At 39.1% G+C, this 18438-nt stretch overlaps 1 protein-coding gene and 1 long non-coding RNA gene across 6 annotated transcripts in view; one reads left to right on the top strand and one right to left on the bottom strand.

Annotated features, from left to right (window-relative positions):
* Window positions 1–85: 85 nt before the first annotated feature.
* Window positions 86–18090, top strand: LOC144257528 (uncharacterized). 2 transcript variants are annotated; one of them, XR_013344553.1, is made up of 3 exons: window positions 86–485; window positions 17221–17680; window positions 17965–18090. It is a non-coding gene; the product is annotated as an uncharacterized LOC144257528 (long non-coding RNA). The 2 variants fall into 2 exon arrangements; XR_013344554.1 differs by lacking the exon at window positions 86–485 and adding an exon at window positions 4349–4473.
* LMNB2 (lamin B2) overlaps window positions 9087–18438 on the bottom strand; it is a 92211-nt gene continuing 82859 nt past the window's right edge. For 3 of the 4 annotated variants that reach the window (XM_077805509.1, XM_077805512.1, XM_077805511.1), the window contains 6 exons: window positions 17945–18165; window positions 17179–17479; window positions 16506–16613; window positions 15641–15760; window positions 13741–13839; window positions 9087–9609 (listed from right to left, as the gene is read on the bottom strand). In XM_077805509.1, the coding sequence (XP_077661635.1) occupies window positions 9568–9609; window positions 13741–13839; window positions 15641–15760; window positions 16506–16613; window positions 17179–17479; window positions 17945–18165 (891 nt within the window). In that variant the 3' untranslated portion in view covers window positions 9087–9567. Of the gene's footprint in view, window positions 9610–13740; window positions 13840–15640; window positions 15761–16454; window positions 16614–17178; window positions 17480–17944; window positions 18166–18438 lie in introns of those variants that run through there. The other variant, XM_077805510.1, reaches the window with a different exon arrangement.

The following is an 18438-nucleotide window of genomic DNA, read 5'->3' on the forward strand; positions in this document are numbered from 1 at the left end:
GTGAGTAACAGAGGGAGGGGGTACGGAGCGAGTGGGGGTGGGGCCTCAGAGGTGGGGGAGGGGGTGGGGAAAGGGTGTTCAATTTTGTGCAAGTAAAAAAGTTGCAACCCTATCCAGGACAATCCTGGAGGATTAGCAACCCTAGGGAGATGAAAGGCACTAAAACTGTTGTCTCCTGTCCTCCAGATCAGGCTAGGGGAGCATCCCACCTGTGTCAAAGATTTGAGACAGAGAACAAAGCAGTGCAGTTTTGTCATCATCCCCATTTTAGATGGGAAACTGAGGCACAGAAAGAATATCTTGCAGGCCAGTGGCAGAGCTGAGAATAGACCCAGGTGTCCCATGTCCCATGATCCAACAACTGGGAAATGTTGCTCTGAACAGAAACTAGATTAATTCAGATACAAGGAGTTCTGATTTGTCAGTCTTCCCACTTATAAATGAGAGAGATTTTTCTAACTCCCGGAGGAAGAATAGTTGATCAGGTAATGCTCATTAAATTCTTTGGGGGTGCCAAGTACTAAGTGTTTACTATAAATAGTAAATGGTAATGGTGAGAAAAGCTGGGCTAATTGTACAGGCAGAGGTCCTCTAAAGGGCCCACACTGCCAGTAAACAATAGTGACACTGAGTAGAGAAAGCAGCCAATAGAAGTGTAAACCAATGCCTAAAACCAGCTGGCTCGGGTGGTCTCAATCACTAGCTGGAAATCTAACTCAGGTTGGTAGTGACCAAAGGCTGCATTAGAACTAGGGCTGTTAATTAACTGCATTTAATTCAAGCAATTAACTCAAAACAAATTAATTTGATTTTTAAAAATTACAATTAATTCCAGTTTTAATTGCACTGTTAAACAATAGAATACCAATTTAAATTTATTATAATCATTTTTGCATGTTTATCTACTTTTTCAAATATATTGATTTCAATTACAACACAGAATACAAAGCATGGAAGGGCGGGAGGGATAGCTCAATGGTTTGAGCATTGGTCTGCTAAACCCAGGGTTGTGAGCTCAATCCTTGAGGGGGCCATTTAGGGATCTGGGGCAAAAAGTGGGGATTGGTCCTGCTTTGAGAAGGGGGTTGGACTAGATGACCACCTGAGGTCCCTTCCAACCCTGATATTCTATGAAAATGTACAGTGTTCACTTTATATTATTACTTTTGATTATTTTTTTTATAGTGCAAATATATGTAATCAAAGGAAATGGTATTTTTCAATTCATCTCAAACCAGTACTGTAGTGCAACTTACAAATGAAGATTTTTTTTGTTACATAAGTGCACTTAAAAACAAAACAATGTAAAACCTGCAAGTTTTGAGCCTGCAAGTCCACTCAGTCCTACTTTTTGTTCAGCCAATCTCTAGAACAAACAAGTTTGTTTACATTTAAGGGAGATAATGCTGCTCGCTTATTTATAATGTCACTTGAAAGTGAGAAAAGGCATTCACACAGCACTTTCCAAAATGTAGAAAACACCCAAAAATATTTAAATAAATGGTATTCTATTATTAACAGTGCAATTAAAATTGATTATCACTTTTAAAAAAAAAAGTCACAATGAATTTTTTTAATAGTTTGACAGCCCTAATTAAAACATGAGCTGCCAATGATTCCCCCCTTTTTGGTCATCACAGGAAGCCAATAGAAACAATCCCTCCAGAACAGGGTGGAGACGCTGCACAAAATCCAGTGGGGTCAGGATTTCCTGAAATGAGGGAAAGGGAGGTGGAAGTTTGCACTGCTACTATTGCCCAGGCTCTTTTCTTTGCTTTCCTTAGCAGAATACAGCTATCAGGGTTATAATGCCACTTTGTAAGTGGTAAATTTACTCAAAGTAAAAGAAAACGGAAACCAGATGCCAGAGTAGAAAAGGGCTCATTTATCCCTGCACCACACCGTAGAGGATAACATATTGCACTGATATCCTCTCTTCACTGTTTGTTTACGTGAGGATAACACCCAGTTATGACACACAAGGCAGCCTTTGCATGGGGTTTGTTTTAAACAAAAAAAGGTAAGAGATAAAATTCAAAACATTTATTGGAGTGTGTTGTACAAAAAAGTTTCCAGTCAGAAAATGTATATTACAAATCATGGAAAGAGACATTTGGCATGCATATTCTTAAATCAAAAAATTGTGAAATGATAAAGTCTAGATCTTTGTGTAGTTTTCATATGCTCCACACCATCATTTTCTATTTCTCTCTTCTTCAATTAGCAGATTTTTTTCATAATTACTTATTTAAAAATCAATAAGCCATTATCAAAGAGCTCTTTTACAGCAACTTTCCCAAGGAAATGTCAATCAAGGTGAGCTCCTAGACCTGGAGCTACTGAAAAGGCTTTGGTAAAAAATTACAATTCATCACTGTTACGAAAATAGAGTTCAAACAAGACAATATCATTTTGTCCAAATGTAAAGCCTCTTGGCTTAAACTTTGTTTAAAATAGCTTATTGCTTGCAATATTAGTGTAACAATCTGGGTATCTGAAAAACAGCAGAATGTCTGTCCCACCTAGCAGACTACACCATGTAGACTACATCAAATCTACATGAACTCATGACTATAAATTCTTCGAAATTCAATAGAAGACATTTTTCTTTTACTATCCCCAAAGTCAATACAGTGCATTGTGCTTCTTTGAACTAATTCTCTCAAAAGTAAGCATCTTTTTTTTCCTCTAGACGTTAGCATTTCAAGAAAGGCATTATGTTTACAAATAATAATTGAATGTAAATATGGGCTTATATAAAAATCACCTTTAAATTATTTTAAAGCTAAGCATATTTAAGGGCAAATAGAAATTATGTTTCCCAGACCATTTTAAGTTTCAGACAGTAAAAAAAAAAAAAAATCTAACATAATTTGTCTCCACATTCAGCTAATGCAATGCTTTGAAATGCAATCACCAACCATCCTTCCACTCACTGGTCCCTATAAGGCTGTTTCCTTCCAACTTATGGGTTTAGAATTGGGCCCAACAGTAATGGTAAAGGCCAGTGTCCAATATGGACATGCCTTCTGTTTAGACGTTAGCTTTTCAAAACTAGATATAGAAATAATTATCAAATGGCTTAAGACTGAGAAAGTGAGATAAGTGGCTACAGGGCATGCATTATATTGTTAAAAGACTGCGACTTGTACTATCTATCCTTCTATTAATACAGGGGACTACGAAAAGAAGGATTCACCTTTCAGATGGGATGAGGGTGCAAAGTAATTGCTAGGACCCCTACACTATGTCTAACCGGTTTCAGATTAAGGATTTTTACATGGGATGTTTAAAAAGCAAGTATTTTAAAGTGTATAAAGAACATTAAACCCCTCTGGGTACATGCTGTGGGTTCTGTGTGCCCTGTTGCTCAACAAAAAACATGTATACTGAATTCATTTCCCTTCACAGTACATTCTGGTTCACATTGTAATGTAACCAACAGCAATTACATTCAGCAGAGTCAAACTAACCTAGCCTCTACATTTCAGGCTGTGGGAAGCTGACTTTTCTTTCCCCCCCTTCCTGAAACTATTTTTGGTTCTTACTATGAATGCATGCTATATGCTGGCCAACCCCCAGACATTGGCACAGCAACACTGATCAAAGACCTACAAATCATTTCTAACTCTTTTATGCTTCCAAGGGCAAATCCAGAGTCCTGTACCAGCCCAGGTAGCCAGACTGGGTACTAGGCATGTGCAGGGAGAGAGGAATCATGGCTGTTCCATTGCCTGGGCAGAGCTGTCATTTCCCAGAGGCTACTGCAGCACAATATCTGAAGTGTGACCTGAAGCAGATTGTCAGGAAGGAAAGGGACAGGAGGATCTGTGCAGCCATGCCTCTCCCGCTGCATGTTGTCACACCAGGAGCTCAGATTCCTCTATGGCCATGCCATGCAGGAGGGGGCTGGATTTGCTCCCCTCCCCCACGGCAAGTACCTTCACAATATGCAAACCTGGGAGAGGGGGCATTTACAGCATGCTTCTTACACAGCTCTTCAGTGCTGTTCCCTTTACTATTAGTGAATAAAGGCTTGCCTGCATGGGAAAACTGACCAGCTATAACTATTCCGGTGTAACTCCCTTAAGTGGATACTCTATTTAGAATAAAATGACTTGAATTCCAGAATAAAATTTCCAGAACAAAGCCCTGGCTGGGATTATTTAGTTGGGGATTGGTTCTGCTTTGAGCAAGGGTTTGGACTCGATGACCTCCTGAGGTCCCTTCCAACCCCGATATTCTATGATTCTATGAATAGAATGTCCACACCAGTGAGTTATATTGGCAAAGCTAGAGCAAAATAATTATTTTGTGATAATTAGACTGGCCAATTCTCCCTCACAGGCCAACTCTGCCTTCTTCAGGAAACCTGCATTTGTAATATTAGTCTATTGCTATGGAAATTCTGATGAACTTCCACATACAACATGAATGGCTCACCTGCAGGATCTAACAGAAAAAGATGACCAGGTAGGGAGAAGCTACACTTGGTCTGAACACAAAGCTTTAACTAACTACTGGGATTGGCCAAAAAAAAGTAGAAAAATAAATACCCAAAAAAACCCCACGAAACCCAACAGTGCTGCTTTAGATCTGGTATAGCAGAAAATGCTTCCAGTTTGAAGTGCCTACTTTAATCTGATGGAAGAATCAGATTGAATGTTCAGCAAGTCAAACATAAATGGGAAAGGTGGTGTTTTCAGAATAGACACATTAATGCAAACAAGAAGGAGAATACAGTAGTTTTACACTGTGTCTTGCACTTTACAATCAGGAATTGCTTCTTACATTTTAAGTAGCCTTCTGAAAAATGCAGGGGTAAAAATCACCAAAGCAAAGATGCTTTTAGGAGGTTAGTCTTATACTGTCCCACATCACCACCATCCCTAAGCACACATGTTACATAAACATGGCATGGCAAAGAAGCAATTTACATCCAGAAATCACTGTTGCAGCCTTTTTTGCCCTTCTTAATGGTGTAAGCTTGTGTGTCAGTTTCAGGCAGGATTATTACAGTTAACAAAGGCCATAAAACATCAAGCTCTTCAACCTTGCATGTGCAGAACTCAAAATAAGTTAATCTGTACCAGCACTAAGAAAAGGAGTACTTGTGGCACCTTAGAGACTAACCAATTTATCTGATCATAAGCTTTCGTGAGCTTATGCTCAAATAAATGCATCGGATGAAGTGAGCTGTAGCTCACGAAAGCTTATGCTCAAATAAATTGGTTAGTCTCTAAGGTGCCACAAGTCCTCCTTTTCTTTTTGCGAATACAGACTAACACGGCTGCTACTCTGAAACCTGTACCAGCACTGAAATTTGAACAAGCTTCTAGGAAGTTTCATAGGAAACAAATCCAAACTCAGGGCCCAATTCTGTGGACACTTACTAGGGGATGTTGTGCTCACTACCTTGGTCAGTCCCACTGACTTCCGTGAGCCAGTTCAGTGTAAAGGGCACTACAGCCAGTAGTAAAGGTCTGCAAGCATCAGACTCTAAAGCAAGGCATAGTCTCATATTCAGTAGGTGTTGCAAAAATTATGGCTCAGATCACATGAGGTCTTTTCTGATACAAGCTGCCCTTCTAGCCCAGACTTTACAAGGAAATTCACTAAATAAAGCCAACTGATTCTTCAATGAACTACATATTATTCTATATAGTTTAAAATATTAAAAGAGTTAAGTCTACCACAAAGCAGAATGAGCACTCTGAATACTGGCCAATATAAAAAATATATATATAAAGAGCTTAAAAAAAACAAACAAAAAAAAACAACCAAGTATCTTCTATATAAGGTAAATCATGAAAACAGAGTTGGAAAGGGAAACAGAGTCCAGTGGTTAGAAGGTATATTGCAAAAACAGTTTCACCCTGATTGCATTCATTTGCATAACAATAATTTAGAAAAGGTAATTGGTAGTGGTATGGTTGAGAAACACAATAAGCTATATATATTTTACAGCGATAGGTATGATTTACTACATATTCAACCACCTACTCAGCAGAGTGGGAATATAAGAAAAATGACCAAATACAAGGACAAAGAGAAACATTATTCCAAAAATCCATTTCTTTTTACTGCTTTTTCACAATGAACTGTTGATAATGGACTAAAATATAATTCTAAATACTTTTACTAGTATTTAATTGTGATAATTAAATCACCTTACTGAGGTGAACATTTTGTGAACACCTGCAGAAAATTAGCACCTCTGACATTTTTTAAATGAGAAAAAGTTGATAACCTTTTTTAAAATCAGTTTCTTTCCCACCCTGCTTGCATTGCAACAAAGCCATCAATTAAAGCCACTAACCTGGCCTTCTAAGTTATATCTGTCAGTCTAAATATTGTTCAGAGAACATAATGTCCAAAAGCCACCGAAAACATCCAAACCTTCTAGCTTGTGTAATGAATCTAAACTACTTGAATAACAAGATCAGAGTTCAAGAGTGCATGTAATACAATTGAGTTCTATTCTGGCATCAAATAGTATACAAATGACCAACTACTGGGAAAAAATGTCTGCTTACATTGCAGTCAATATAGTCTTTGGAGCAGTCAATTATACTTCATAGTGTACAGAGGTTCACTACCACTTGAATCCTAATGCTTCTGGTAGTCAAAAGTTACCTCTGGTAAAAACACAGGAGAGGAAACCTGAGCTTAAAGAGACATTACCAGATAAAATAATTTTTTTTTTAGTAATGTCTTACTTCTGTTGTAATATGTATTATACTTACATTATTTGTGTTTGTTTACTTAAAGCATTTCAGTCAGGCTGGACAACCTTCTGCTGCAAACAATGCAAGAAACTGCTTACTCCCAAACCAAAAACTTCTCACTTTTGTTTTTGTAAATGCAAGTGTCATGAGAACACTTCTAAGACATTTTGCAAATACTTTGTTGCCTAAACTATTTGACAATGTCTCTTTACATACAACAGAACTATTAATAAACTGAATGTAGCAGCGATTTTTTTTACGATTGCTTTTTAACCATCAAATATTTATCATAGCCAAAAATAAAATATTTTAACATTTAAAATCTGAAATATTGAAACCAAAAGTTCTGTTTAATGCCAAATACTTCAGATCCGTTAGATCATGATTCATATCATCATAGCTACTGTACATCACAATTTCAGCCTTGCAGCCACTATTTATTAGGGTCTCAATCATGACTGAAAGTCCCAATAAATAAAACTGAAAAATTTCAGCTTTGGTCCCTCCTTACATTCAGACTATGCCTGCCCTAGAATAACTGGAACCCATCATTCTCCACCAGTGTTAACAATGACCGAGTGATAATGCAGACAGGGTGCAGATGTTTTTACTACCACGTTGTCTAATCCTACTTGGAACAGGCTTAAATGCCATGGTACTCTTGCCTCCTCTTTCTACACTGCAGCTTCTTTCATTGCTTCCACTAGTGGAGAAGCATCTGGGTAAATTCTGGGTTATAGTTTTCCGAGTGCATACAAGACTCGGTATATCAAAAGGATATTACCATTTTCTTAAATGACTCCAGTACTGTGGGAAGCACTCCGAAAGCCCTGTACAGGTTCACATTGCCTTAAATCTGTTCTTTAAAAACCAGTTTGAGGTTAAAGAATGACATATTTACTAGGGTTGTCAAGCGATTAAAAAAATTAGTTGTGGTTAATCGCACAGTTTAACAGTAATAGAATACCATTTATTTAAATATTTTTCGATGTTTTCTACATTTTCAAATATATTGATTTCAATTACAACACAGAATACAAAGTGTACGCTCTTCATTTAATATTTATTTTTATTATAAATATTTGCACTGTAAAAAACAAAAGAAATAGTATTTTTCAATTCACCTAATACAAGTACTGGAGTGCAATCTCTTGATCATGAAAGTTGAACTTACAAATGCAGAATTACGTACAAAAAATAATGGCATTCAAAAATAAAACAATGTAAAACGAGCCTACAAGTCCACTCAGTCCTACTTCAGCCAATTGCTCAGACAAACAAGTTTGATTACAATTTGCAGGAGATAATGCTGCCCGCTTCTTGTTTACAATGTCACCTGAAAGTGAGAACAGGCGTTCACATGCCACCGTAAGGTATTTACGTGCCAAATGCACTAAAGATTCATATGTCCTTTCATGCTTTAACCACCATTCCAGAGGACAAGCGTCCATGCTGATGACGGGTTCTGCTCGATAATGATCCAAAGCAGAGCAGACCAACGCAAGTTCATTTTCAGCATCTGAGTCAAATGCCACCAGCAGAAGGTGGATTTTCTTTTTTGGTGGTTCAGGTTCTGTAGTTTCTGCATCAGAGTGTTGCTCTTTTAAGACTTCTGAAAGCATGCTCCATACCTCATCCCTCTCAGATTCTGGATGGCACTTCAGATTCTTAAACCTTGGACTCTAGTGCTGTAGCTATTTTTAGAAATCTCACATTGGTACCTTCTTTGTGTTTTGTCAAATCTGCTGTGAAAAAGTGTTCTTAAAAAAACATGTACTGGGTCATCACCCAAGACTGCTATAACATGAAATATATGGCAGAACACGGGGAAAACAGAGCAAGATACATACAATTCTCCCCCAAGGAGTTCAGTCACAAATTTAATTAATGTATTATTTGTTTAACGAGCATTATTAGCATGCAAGCACGTCCTCTGGAATGGTAGCCGAAGCATGAAGGGGCAAACAAATGTTTAGCATATCTGGCATGTAAATACCTTGCAACGCCCACTACAAAAGTGTCATGCGAATGTCTGTTCTCACTTTCGGGTGACAATGCAAATAAGAAGCAGGCAGCAATATCTCCCACAAATGTAAACAAATTTGTTTGTCTTAGCGATTGGCTGAACAAGAAGTAGGACTGAGTGGACTTGTAGGCTCTAAAGTTTTACTTTTTTTGTTTTTGAGTGCAGTTTTGTAACCAAAAAAAATCTGCATTTGTAAGTTACACTTTCACAACAAAGAGATTGCACTACAGAACTTGTATGAGGTGAAATGAAAAATACTATTGCTTTTGTTCATTTTTACAGTGCAAATATTTGTAATCAACAATAATATAAAGTGAGCACTGTATATTTTGTATTCTGTGGTGTTATAGAAATCAATATATTTGAAAATGCATTAAAATCATGCAAAAATATTTCATAAATTACAATTGGTATTCTTTTAACAGTGCGATTAATCGAGATTAATTTTTTTTAGTTAATCGCATGAGTTAACTGTGATTAATCGACAGCCCTAATATTTACCCTACACTCAAGGAGTCCTGTCCCATTTTAGCTTAAAATTCATTCTACTGCAGGTTTGAATATATGACAAAAGTTTTAATGGTGGGGAAATAATCCAATATTCCAATAGTGGGTAGGGAGGAGGATAAAGAAATCTATTTAAAAATCTTGGCAGTTTTGCTTGATTAAATTTGTTTATAAAAATGTACCAAGGAGTAAACTTTTAAAGAAATCAGATGATACATATAAAAATAGTTTTCAGTGGCTCTGGAGGAAAAAAATAGCAAAAATAAAAGGAAAGAAAGGAAAAAATAGCAAATAATAATGTTTTTTTCACATCACTGAACATCCTCTAGATGTTGTCCTGGGATCCCCCTAGGAGAACAAAGAAATTAGTTAGTGCACAGTAGAATGATAGCAGGCCACAAGCACCTCATGTCCTGGCTTGACTAGTGCAAAAGATAACTCAAGTTAGCTAACATGACTTGAAACACCATTTGGCACCTAGTGCAGACAGTTTAACACCTTTACAAACTTGTTAGTTGGTCATGTTGTAACCTAGGCTCAGGTATCATACTGGTTTAAAAAGCATCTTTCTCCTAATCCAGATAGATCCCCAGTGGGGGCTATCACTAAACATGCTGGGAGTGTGGCAAGAAGCAGTGCTGGCAAAGTTCCCTGCTATTAACCCACACTGGCAGAGAGGAGGGAAGAAGTGTGATATTGAGCCATCTTTAGAGCTGTATTATCCTTCCTCTAAATGCAGTCTAATAATGCACAAACACACACCAATGAAGCTCGACCAGATATCTGGCACAGAGCTGTATCCTGGCACCATGCTTCTACGGATACAAAACACACAACACTGTACATTTGTTTTCAGATTCTTCCACTCTCTGAATTCAATCTGCTTGAAACCAAGAAGTGTCCAGAAGTTGATTTTAAAATTGCATTGGCCCAGCCTGCTGAGTTCATTGTGACAGAGGCTACTAATGGCCACTGATCAAATCTGAATATATGGCAACATTTTACAGTAGTTTGAAAGTGCCCTCTAGTATAACATGCACAAAATTTTTCTCTTCTGTCAGCCCCATTAGCTGCTGGCCATTCATTCTCCCATGCTCATTCTAAAGCATTGGAATTTTAAGGTGATATTAACAAGATCAGCCAGGTTTATGTAATGCGTAACGTTTGTATCCTGCAGGAAAACACCCCAGCAAAGCCCAGCTGCCATAGTGGGAACATGATTGTCCATTTCCCTGTAATTAACTGCCATATTTCTCAGAATATCTTCCATCTCTTTAGAGCAAGGATGCTACAGACATTAGTGCTATCCCTGCTAGTAGGGAAGGCAGCACATGCTGGTGGGAATCACTGATCACACAATTTCCCAGCTCTTATTTCATCCAGCTGCCGACGAGCAGCAATAGGAATCTACAGGGCAATAAAGATGTTTCTTTGTTCTATGGAGTTTACGCTATCACCAACCCTCACGGCCAGGGTGGATTTGACTAGGTTTTAGTCAGGAGGAGGGGATGGAAGAGGATAAAGTATGGGCCAGATCAGACAAGAAACATTCACATAAAGAAGGTGACACTTCAGAAAAGGGCAGACAAATAAGCAGTGACAAGTTTTTAAAGTGCTTGTACACAAATACTAGAAGTCTAAATAATAAGATGGGTGAACTAGAGTGCCTCATATTAAGGGAGGATATTGATATAATAGACATCACAGAAACCTGGTGGAGTGAGGACAATCAATGTGACACTATATATATCGGAAGGATAGAACAGAAAGGAGCATAAAACACAGCCAAATTAAATGTAAAAATTTAATAAGAAAAGCCAAAGAGGAGTTTGAAGAACAGCTAGCCAAAAACTCAAAAGGTAATAACAAAATGTTTTTTAAGTACATCAGAAGCAGGAAGCCTGCTAAACAACCAGTGGGGCCCCTTGACGATCGAGATACAAAAGGAGCACTTAAAGACGGATAAAGTCATTGTGGAGATCTAAATGAATTCTTTGCTTCAGTCTTCACAGCTGAGGATGTTAGGGAGATTCCCAAACTTGAGCTGTCCTTTGTAGGTGACAAATCTGAGGAATTGTCACAAGAGGAGGTTTCGGAATTAATTGAGAAACTTAACGGTAACATGTCACCGGGACCAGATGGCATTTACCCAAGAGTTCTGAAAGAACTCAAATGTGAAATTATGGAACTATTAACTATGGTTTGTAACCGGTCCTTTAAATCAGCTTCTATAGCAATGACTGGAAGATAGCTAATGTAACGCCAATATTTAAGAAGGGCTCTAGAGGTGATCCTGACAATTACAGTCTAATGTCAGTACTGGGCAAATTAGTTGAAACAATAGTAAAGAATAAAATTGTCAGACACATAGAAGAGCATAAATTGTTGCGCAAAAGTCAATATGGCTTCTGTAAAGGGAGATCATGTCTTACTAATCTATTAGAGTTCTTTGAGGGGGTCAACAAACATGTGGACAAGGGGGATCCACTGGACATAGTGTACTTAGATTTCCAGAAAGCCTTTGACAAGGTCCCTCACCGATGGCTTAAATTAAGTAAATTAAGTTGTCAAGGGATAAGAGGGAAGATCCTTTCATGGATTGAGAACTGGTTAAAAGACAGGGATCAAAGGGTCAGTCCTAGGACCAATCCTATTCAACTTATTCATAAGTGATCTGGAGAAAGGGGTAAACAGTGAGGTGGCAAAGTTTGCAGACGATATTAAACTGCTCAAGATAGTTGAGACCAAAGCAGACTGTGAAGAACTTCAAAAAGATCTCACAAAATTAAGTGATTGGGCAACAAAATGGCAAATGAAATTTAATGTGGATAAATGTAAAGTAATGCACATTGGAAAAAATAACCCCAACTATATATATACACAATATGATGCGGGCTAATTTAGCTACAACTAATCAGGAGATAGATCTTGGCATCATTGTGGATAGTTCTCTGAAGACGTCCATGCAGTGTGCAGCGGCAGTCAAAAAACCGAACGGGATGTTAAGAATCATTAAAAAAAGGATAGAGAATAAGACTGAGAAGATCTTATTGCCCTTATATAAATCCATGGTACACCCACATCTTGAATACTACATACAGATGTGGTCCCCTCATTTCAAAAAAGATATACTGGCATTAGAAAAGGTTCAGAAAAGGGCAACCAAAATGATTAGGGGTTTGGAATGGGTCCCATATGAGGGGAGATTAAATAGGCTAGGACTTTTCAGCTTGGAAAAGAGGAAACTAAGGGGGGATATGATAGAGGTATATAAAATCACGAGTGGTATGGAGAAAGTGAATAAGGAAAAGTTATTTACTTGTTTCCATAATATAAGAACTAGGGGCCACCAAATGAAATTAATGGGTAGCAGGTTTAAAACAAATAAAAAAGTTCTTCACTCAGCGCACAGTCAACCTGTGGAACTCCTTGCCTGAGGAGGTTGTGAAGGCTAGGACTATAACAGGGTTTAAAAGAGAACTGGATAAATTCATGGAGGTTAAGTCCATTAATGGCTATTAGCCAGGATGGGTAAGGAATGGTGTCCCTAGCCTCTGTCTGTCAGAGGGTGGAGATGGATGGCAGGAGAGAGATCACTAGATCATTGCCTGTTAGGTTCACTACCTCTGGGGCACCTGGCATTGGCCACTGTCAGTAGACAGGATACTGGGCTGGATGGACCTTTGGTCTGACCCAGTATAGCCATTCTTATGTTCTTATGATTTAAGTCAAATTGATATAAATGTTACCTCTGGAGACACAAATCCACAGTTTGAGAACTGCAAAACTAAGCATCTCTGATGGTATCTTCTAGACTGAGCACTGAGTCCCATTGGGTAGATAGAAAAGTCTGTGGAACCTCGTAAGATTGGGTCCCTAATCCATGAACTATTGGAACTCATTTACAAAACTTTTCTTAAACATTACATGAATATATTGTCTCATACTATAGAATTAGAATTTATAATCCCTATTCTGTAATGAAATATCTTTGAGCTATAATGTATCTTAATTAAAACCATCTTTAGATTGGTTTTTTACTCAAAAAGCATTTTATCAAAAATATCTGATTTAAATAAAAAAATCCATTTTTTTTTAAAATCATTGATTTTTATCACTCTGCTCACAGCGTCTCTCAGAAACACTGCTGTTGCAAATCCATTAGCACCAGGATTATGTCCCAAAGTCTATGGCACCCTGACCTGCCAGCAGTCACTGCCTACAGTGCATCTCGTGGGGCCCAACAGGATACATCAGTTCCTGAAGTTAACAGCTCAGGAGCAGGGATTGCAGAATGCTCTCTTGGGCACATCGTTTACAGGAACCTATTCCAAAAGCTGGGATCAGAAGGGTCACAGCTCGCAAAAGCTGTTGGAAGACGCACCATTCCATGCTTGAATCTAACCCAATTCACCAGGCACAAGTGAGGAGAAGTGGGAGAATAGCCTGAGTTTAAACAAATGGTTCACATCATATTACCTGCTGGTGAAAGAGATCCTCTTCTCCAAACTCTGCTTCATCATCCTCCTCGTTCTCCCGCACCACAACTGATTTTGTGATGCTTCTTACTGCAACTTCCTAGACAAGGGGACAGACACAGGTGTTTGCTTTGCCATTAACTCTTCCCCTCTCACCCAAACTTTAGGGAATTCAAAGCAGTTGGCCGCATATTTGAACCATCACCCTGGTTTGGGGTTTTTATGAAACCAAATCCTAGCCAATAAAGTTCTGCAAACTACAGGCCCTCCCTTATTTCGGCTCATCTCTAACTGTAGTGATGTAATTTTTGTTTTCAATCATCCTTATCTTCAGCTATTTTCTCTTATTCCAAGAAGTTTGAGAGGGAGCAGGTAAGATGCCTTTCTACCTCTCATGTGGGGTTTATTCTTTTTAAACAACCTACTAATGGGCCTAACTGGGAACTGTGTCATAAAAGACTGCGGAATGTGCTAACATCTGATTTATTTCTCTGAACTATTACATAGCTAAACTGAACACCGAGAAACCCCTATCTAATTTCCACTCATATTCTATGTCAGTTGCATGTACCAATTATTTGGAATTATTGTCTTCACTGAACTACTACCAGGATTATTTTAAAACTCAGGAAGTTTCCACCCTTCCTAATTTATTGTAGCAAAGATTAGGAATAAGAAGCTGTTGGTCCTCTCAGCAGTTGCACATTGGAATTGTATGTTGGGGGTACACCTGAATATCTGGGGAAATCTTCCTAGATACAGACATGTCCAAGTGGAGGGACTGACAAATTTCAGGTTGTGGAGAGAGGTTATTTTATTTTTGAGGATCCTTCAGCTACTAACTGAATAAATGTGTCCCATTTGAATACTGAGCCAGTTCCCTTCCCTGTGTATATCAGTGACCTCTTTTCCTACCTCTGTGTCCTGTGCTGCTGTTCCTGCAGTACCTTCACAGAACTGTCAGCAAGAAAGGCATGAAAACTGATACAATGCTAGTCAGTTTTATTTTGCTGTGGCTACTGGACAGCTGAAGCAATGCATGTTTATCAATAGCAGCCAAAGCACGATCCTCCCTTGCAAGATTCTTCTGCAGGGACAGTTTTCAAAAACAGTTGTGGGATGATGCAGGACAATGAAGAATACTCAGGAACCTGTGCCCAGTGGAAACTCCTGAAATGGTTGCAGCACTGAAGAAATCTCTATTTTTTTGCATTATTATTATTTACATGCTATGATTTACATGCTATTTATTATTATTTACATGCTAAGTATCATCAGTTGAAATAATGAGCAGTGCACATTTGCTTTCTCTACTGGAAATATATACTCAAATCCTTTCTCTCCAGAACCAAAATGAAAAGGAGTACTTGTGGCACCTTAGAGACTAACAAATTTATTTGTTTCATGTACTCTGTGTATATAGACAGGTTTCAGAGTAGCAGCCGTGTTAGTCTGTATTCGCTAAAAAAAAGAAAAGAAAAGGAGTACTTGTGGCACGTTAGAGACTAACAAATTTATCTGAGCATAAGCTTTCGTGAGCTACAGCCAAAGTGAGCGGTAGCTCACGAAAGCGCATGCTCAAATAAATTTGTTAGTCTCTAAGGTGCCACAAGTACTCCTTTTCTTTCTGTGTATATAAAATCTCTCCACTGTATTTTCCACTGCATGCATCTGATGAAGTGAGCTGTAGCTCACAAAAGCTTATGCTCAAATGAATTTATTAGTCTCGAATGTGCCACAAGTCCTCCTTTTCTTTTTGCGGATACAGACTAACACAGCTGCTACTCTGAAACCTATCCCTTAAACGTTACAGACAAATGAAACTGCGATTTTGTCAAAAATGCATAGACGGGTTTGGGAGGTAATGCAACCCACATCTTTTTCCAGGAGACAAAGCTTACCTCTCCATCAGAGTTCACCAGATATGTGCGGATGTCTCCTCCAGTGCCCCAGCTGCTCTGATTCTTCCACACAAGGACAGATGGGGGGCTATGAGTCACACCTGCATCTGCAGCCCAGATCTAAGAAAGAGAAATTCTATAAGCAGATGTTTGTACCCGTTTTATTTTTATATACTTAAAAAACCCTATATTTTTCCTTTTCTCACTCCTCTTTTCTTGCCACCCCACTTGCTCCTTCTCATTTCCCAGTGACAGCGAAGTAGATGAAACTAGAGCTATACTATTTGCAGGAAAATGCTTTTTTCCCTACACAACGTTAAGAGGCTGTAAGTTAACAGCAACCACAGTTACAGAGAAGAGAAAATAAATGGAGTTTAATAGTTCAGTTGTCATTTCTTTTCTACATACAGCAATTAGCCCTCCTGGACTCAGTGCATTTACTATCTTGATAGAGCCCAGAGACAAAATACAGCTGCATGCACATCCCGTTAACCTTTTAAGAGGCTATAAGTTCCCACTTGCTATGGCAAATATTTAAGCAATAATACAAGGAAAGCAGCTCCTTTCCTATGGAGGGACTTTTAATGCAGGCTGCAGACAAAAGATCTAATTTAGTAATGATCATTTGGAGAACACAAAAATGCATATAAAATACCAGATACCAGGCCTAACCCTACAGTTCTTAATCCATTGAGCTAGTACTGCAGAAATTCAATTCCCATATGGTATTCTTTAGGAGCCTGATCTTACGCCAAACAAGTGAGCTCAATGGGAGCAGGGGCAAGCCCTATATCAAGCCCAGTTAAACACTCACATTCATACCAGGTGCCACAGCAGCAACAAAAGTGTCTCTTCAGTGACTTACTGTAACAGTTTGCCCAGCCCTGAGGACATACTTTGGAGTAAATTTATAAGCAATTTCTTCTGCATCTCCAATTTGTCTCTTCAGTCTCCAGTTACCCAGAGACTGGTCCTAATGGAAAGATATAAAAGTTTATTTAGGAACAGATATCTAGAGCCAGACAAATGGCATCTCTAATGCCTTTGTATTTATTAAAATGCTACAGATACAGAGTCACTAGCTTTTCCCACAGCTTGTTATTGGGTCACATGCACCGTAGATTCTGGGAGTATTTTTTTTTAATCCAGTGAATAGTTTAGATTGCAAGCTTCTTATTTAAAGCCCAATCCTGCAAAAACACTAGTAACTTCACTCTTCCACTAATCCCATGAGAGTCAATGAGACTCTCAAATGAGTAAACTTACCTAGAGGCATGTTTGCAGGATCAGGCTACTAAATGGTAAGCTTCTTGGAACACTAACTATCTCCCTCTTCTGTGTCTTGTATAGCGCTGTTTTGGTGCTGAAACAATACTATCAGCATTTAAGTACCACTTTGTCACTTCAAAGGAGCAGTGCCCAAGGGAGATTAGCCATCATCTCTCTCCGGGGGAGCAGTATGTTTGGGTTACAAAAGGCCATGTCACATCTGGGTGCTAGCTCACTGCAGCCTTTCTAAAGGTTCTGCTCATACTCACTTTCTCAGAGTTGTTCTTAAGTTGAACATATTTTCCCTCCAGGTCGGTCTCTTCTATGCTGATGCCTCCTGTGGCTGAGGCTTGCTGGGACATTTGGAAACTACTGCTGCTACCGCTGGTGCTACCACTCCTACTCCCAGTGCCAATTCCACTTGTACCACTGCCTGCAAGTTCCTCTGCTTCAACCCGTTTTCTCTTGCCTCGAGAAGAGCGAAGAACCGAAGTGCTGGTGCTGCTGCTGCTGCTGGAGGTAGCCTTGGAGACTGTCACACGGGAGGACGGGCTTGGAGAGAGCTTCAACCTTAATGCAATCAAACAGACATTTTAACCAGATGAAGAAGGCTGAAGTTAGATTCTCAGGACTAGTCCAGGGGATTATTTGAGAGAATTAATCTACACAGTAACATGCCACAGTACACCAATACCCTAGGCTTTTACGTGAACTGCTTTAAGGCATGATGACAGAAGCAGGAGAAACACAGAGCCCTGCAACCTCTGGCAGGTAAGTACAAAAGGAGCTGAATGTCAAGCACATGTTCATCCACAGTATTTCTAAACATTTGAATAGGTAGGTGGTTCAGATGAGAGCAGCTGCAACTGCCTCACTTTATGAACATTATATATATAGTGGCCCCAGGTTCCAAGAGGCCAGCGTGGCCCTCAATTAGGCGACATTTGGGCACTGCTGTTCAAATAGGACAAAATGTCAAAGCTGGGAAAAATTCCCACCAGTGCAGAGTGTGAAGCATGTGAAACCTATACCTACCTCTTTTCCTCACCCTCCAGAAGTTTTCGGTAAGCACTGATCTCCATGTCCAGCGCTAATTTGACATCAAGCAGTTCCTGGTATTCTGCAAGCTGCTGCTGCATCTGGTCCCTCATTTCCATCATTTCCCTCTCCTTGGCATCTAGCATCTTCCTGAACTTGTCCTGCTCACCAGCCATCATATCCTCCAGTTCCCGAATGCGATCTTCTGCAACACTAGCCTATGGTCACAGTAAAACAAGAAATCAACTTGGCATGTGTATGGAGACAGAGGAGGATACGTGATTTCCCTATGACAGGTATTGCAAATGGGGAAACAAAACCAGGCAGCTAGACTCAGGAATTCAATTACCGCCATGCATTTCCAGAGGCAGAACAGACATATGGGTCCCCATCTAGCCCAGCCCACAGGGAAAGGGCAGTGTATTATTCACTCTAGCTTTAAATGGTGTAAGCAACAGGGCTTTAGGGAACTCTTGGCAGGGTATGCTCCT

Source organism: Eretmochelys imbricata, chromosome 25 (genome assembly GCF_965152235.1).
Source record: "Eretmochelys imbricata isolate rEreImb1 chromosome 25, rEreImb1.hap1, whole genome shotgun sequence".
Classification (NCBI taxonomy): Eukaryota; Metazoa; Chordata; order Testudines; family Cheloniidae; genus Eretmochelys; species Eretmochelys imbricata.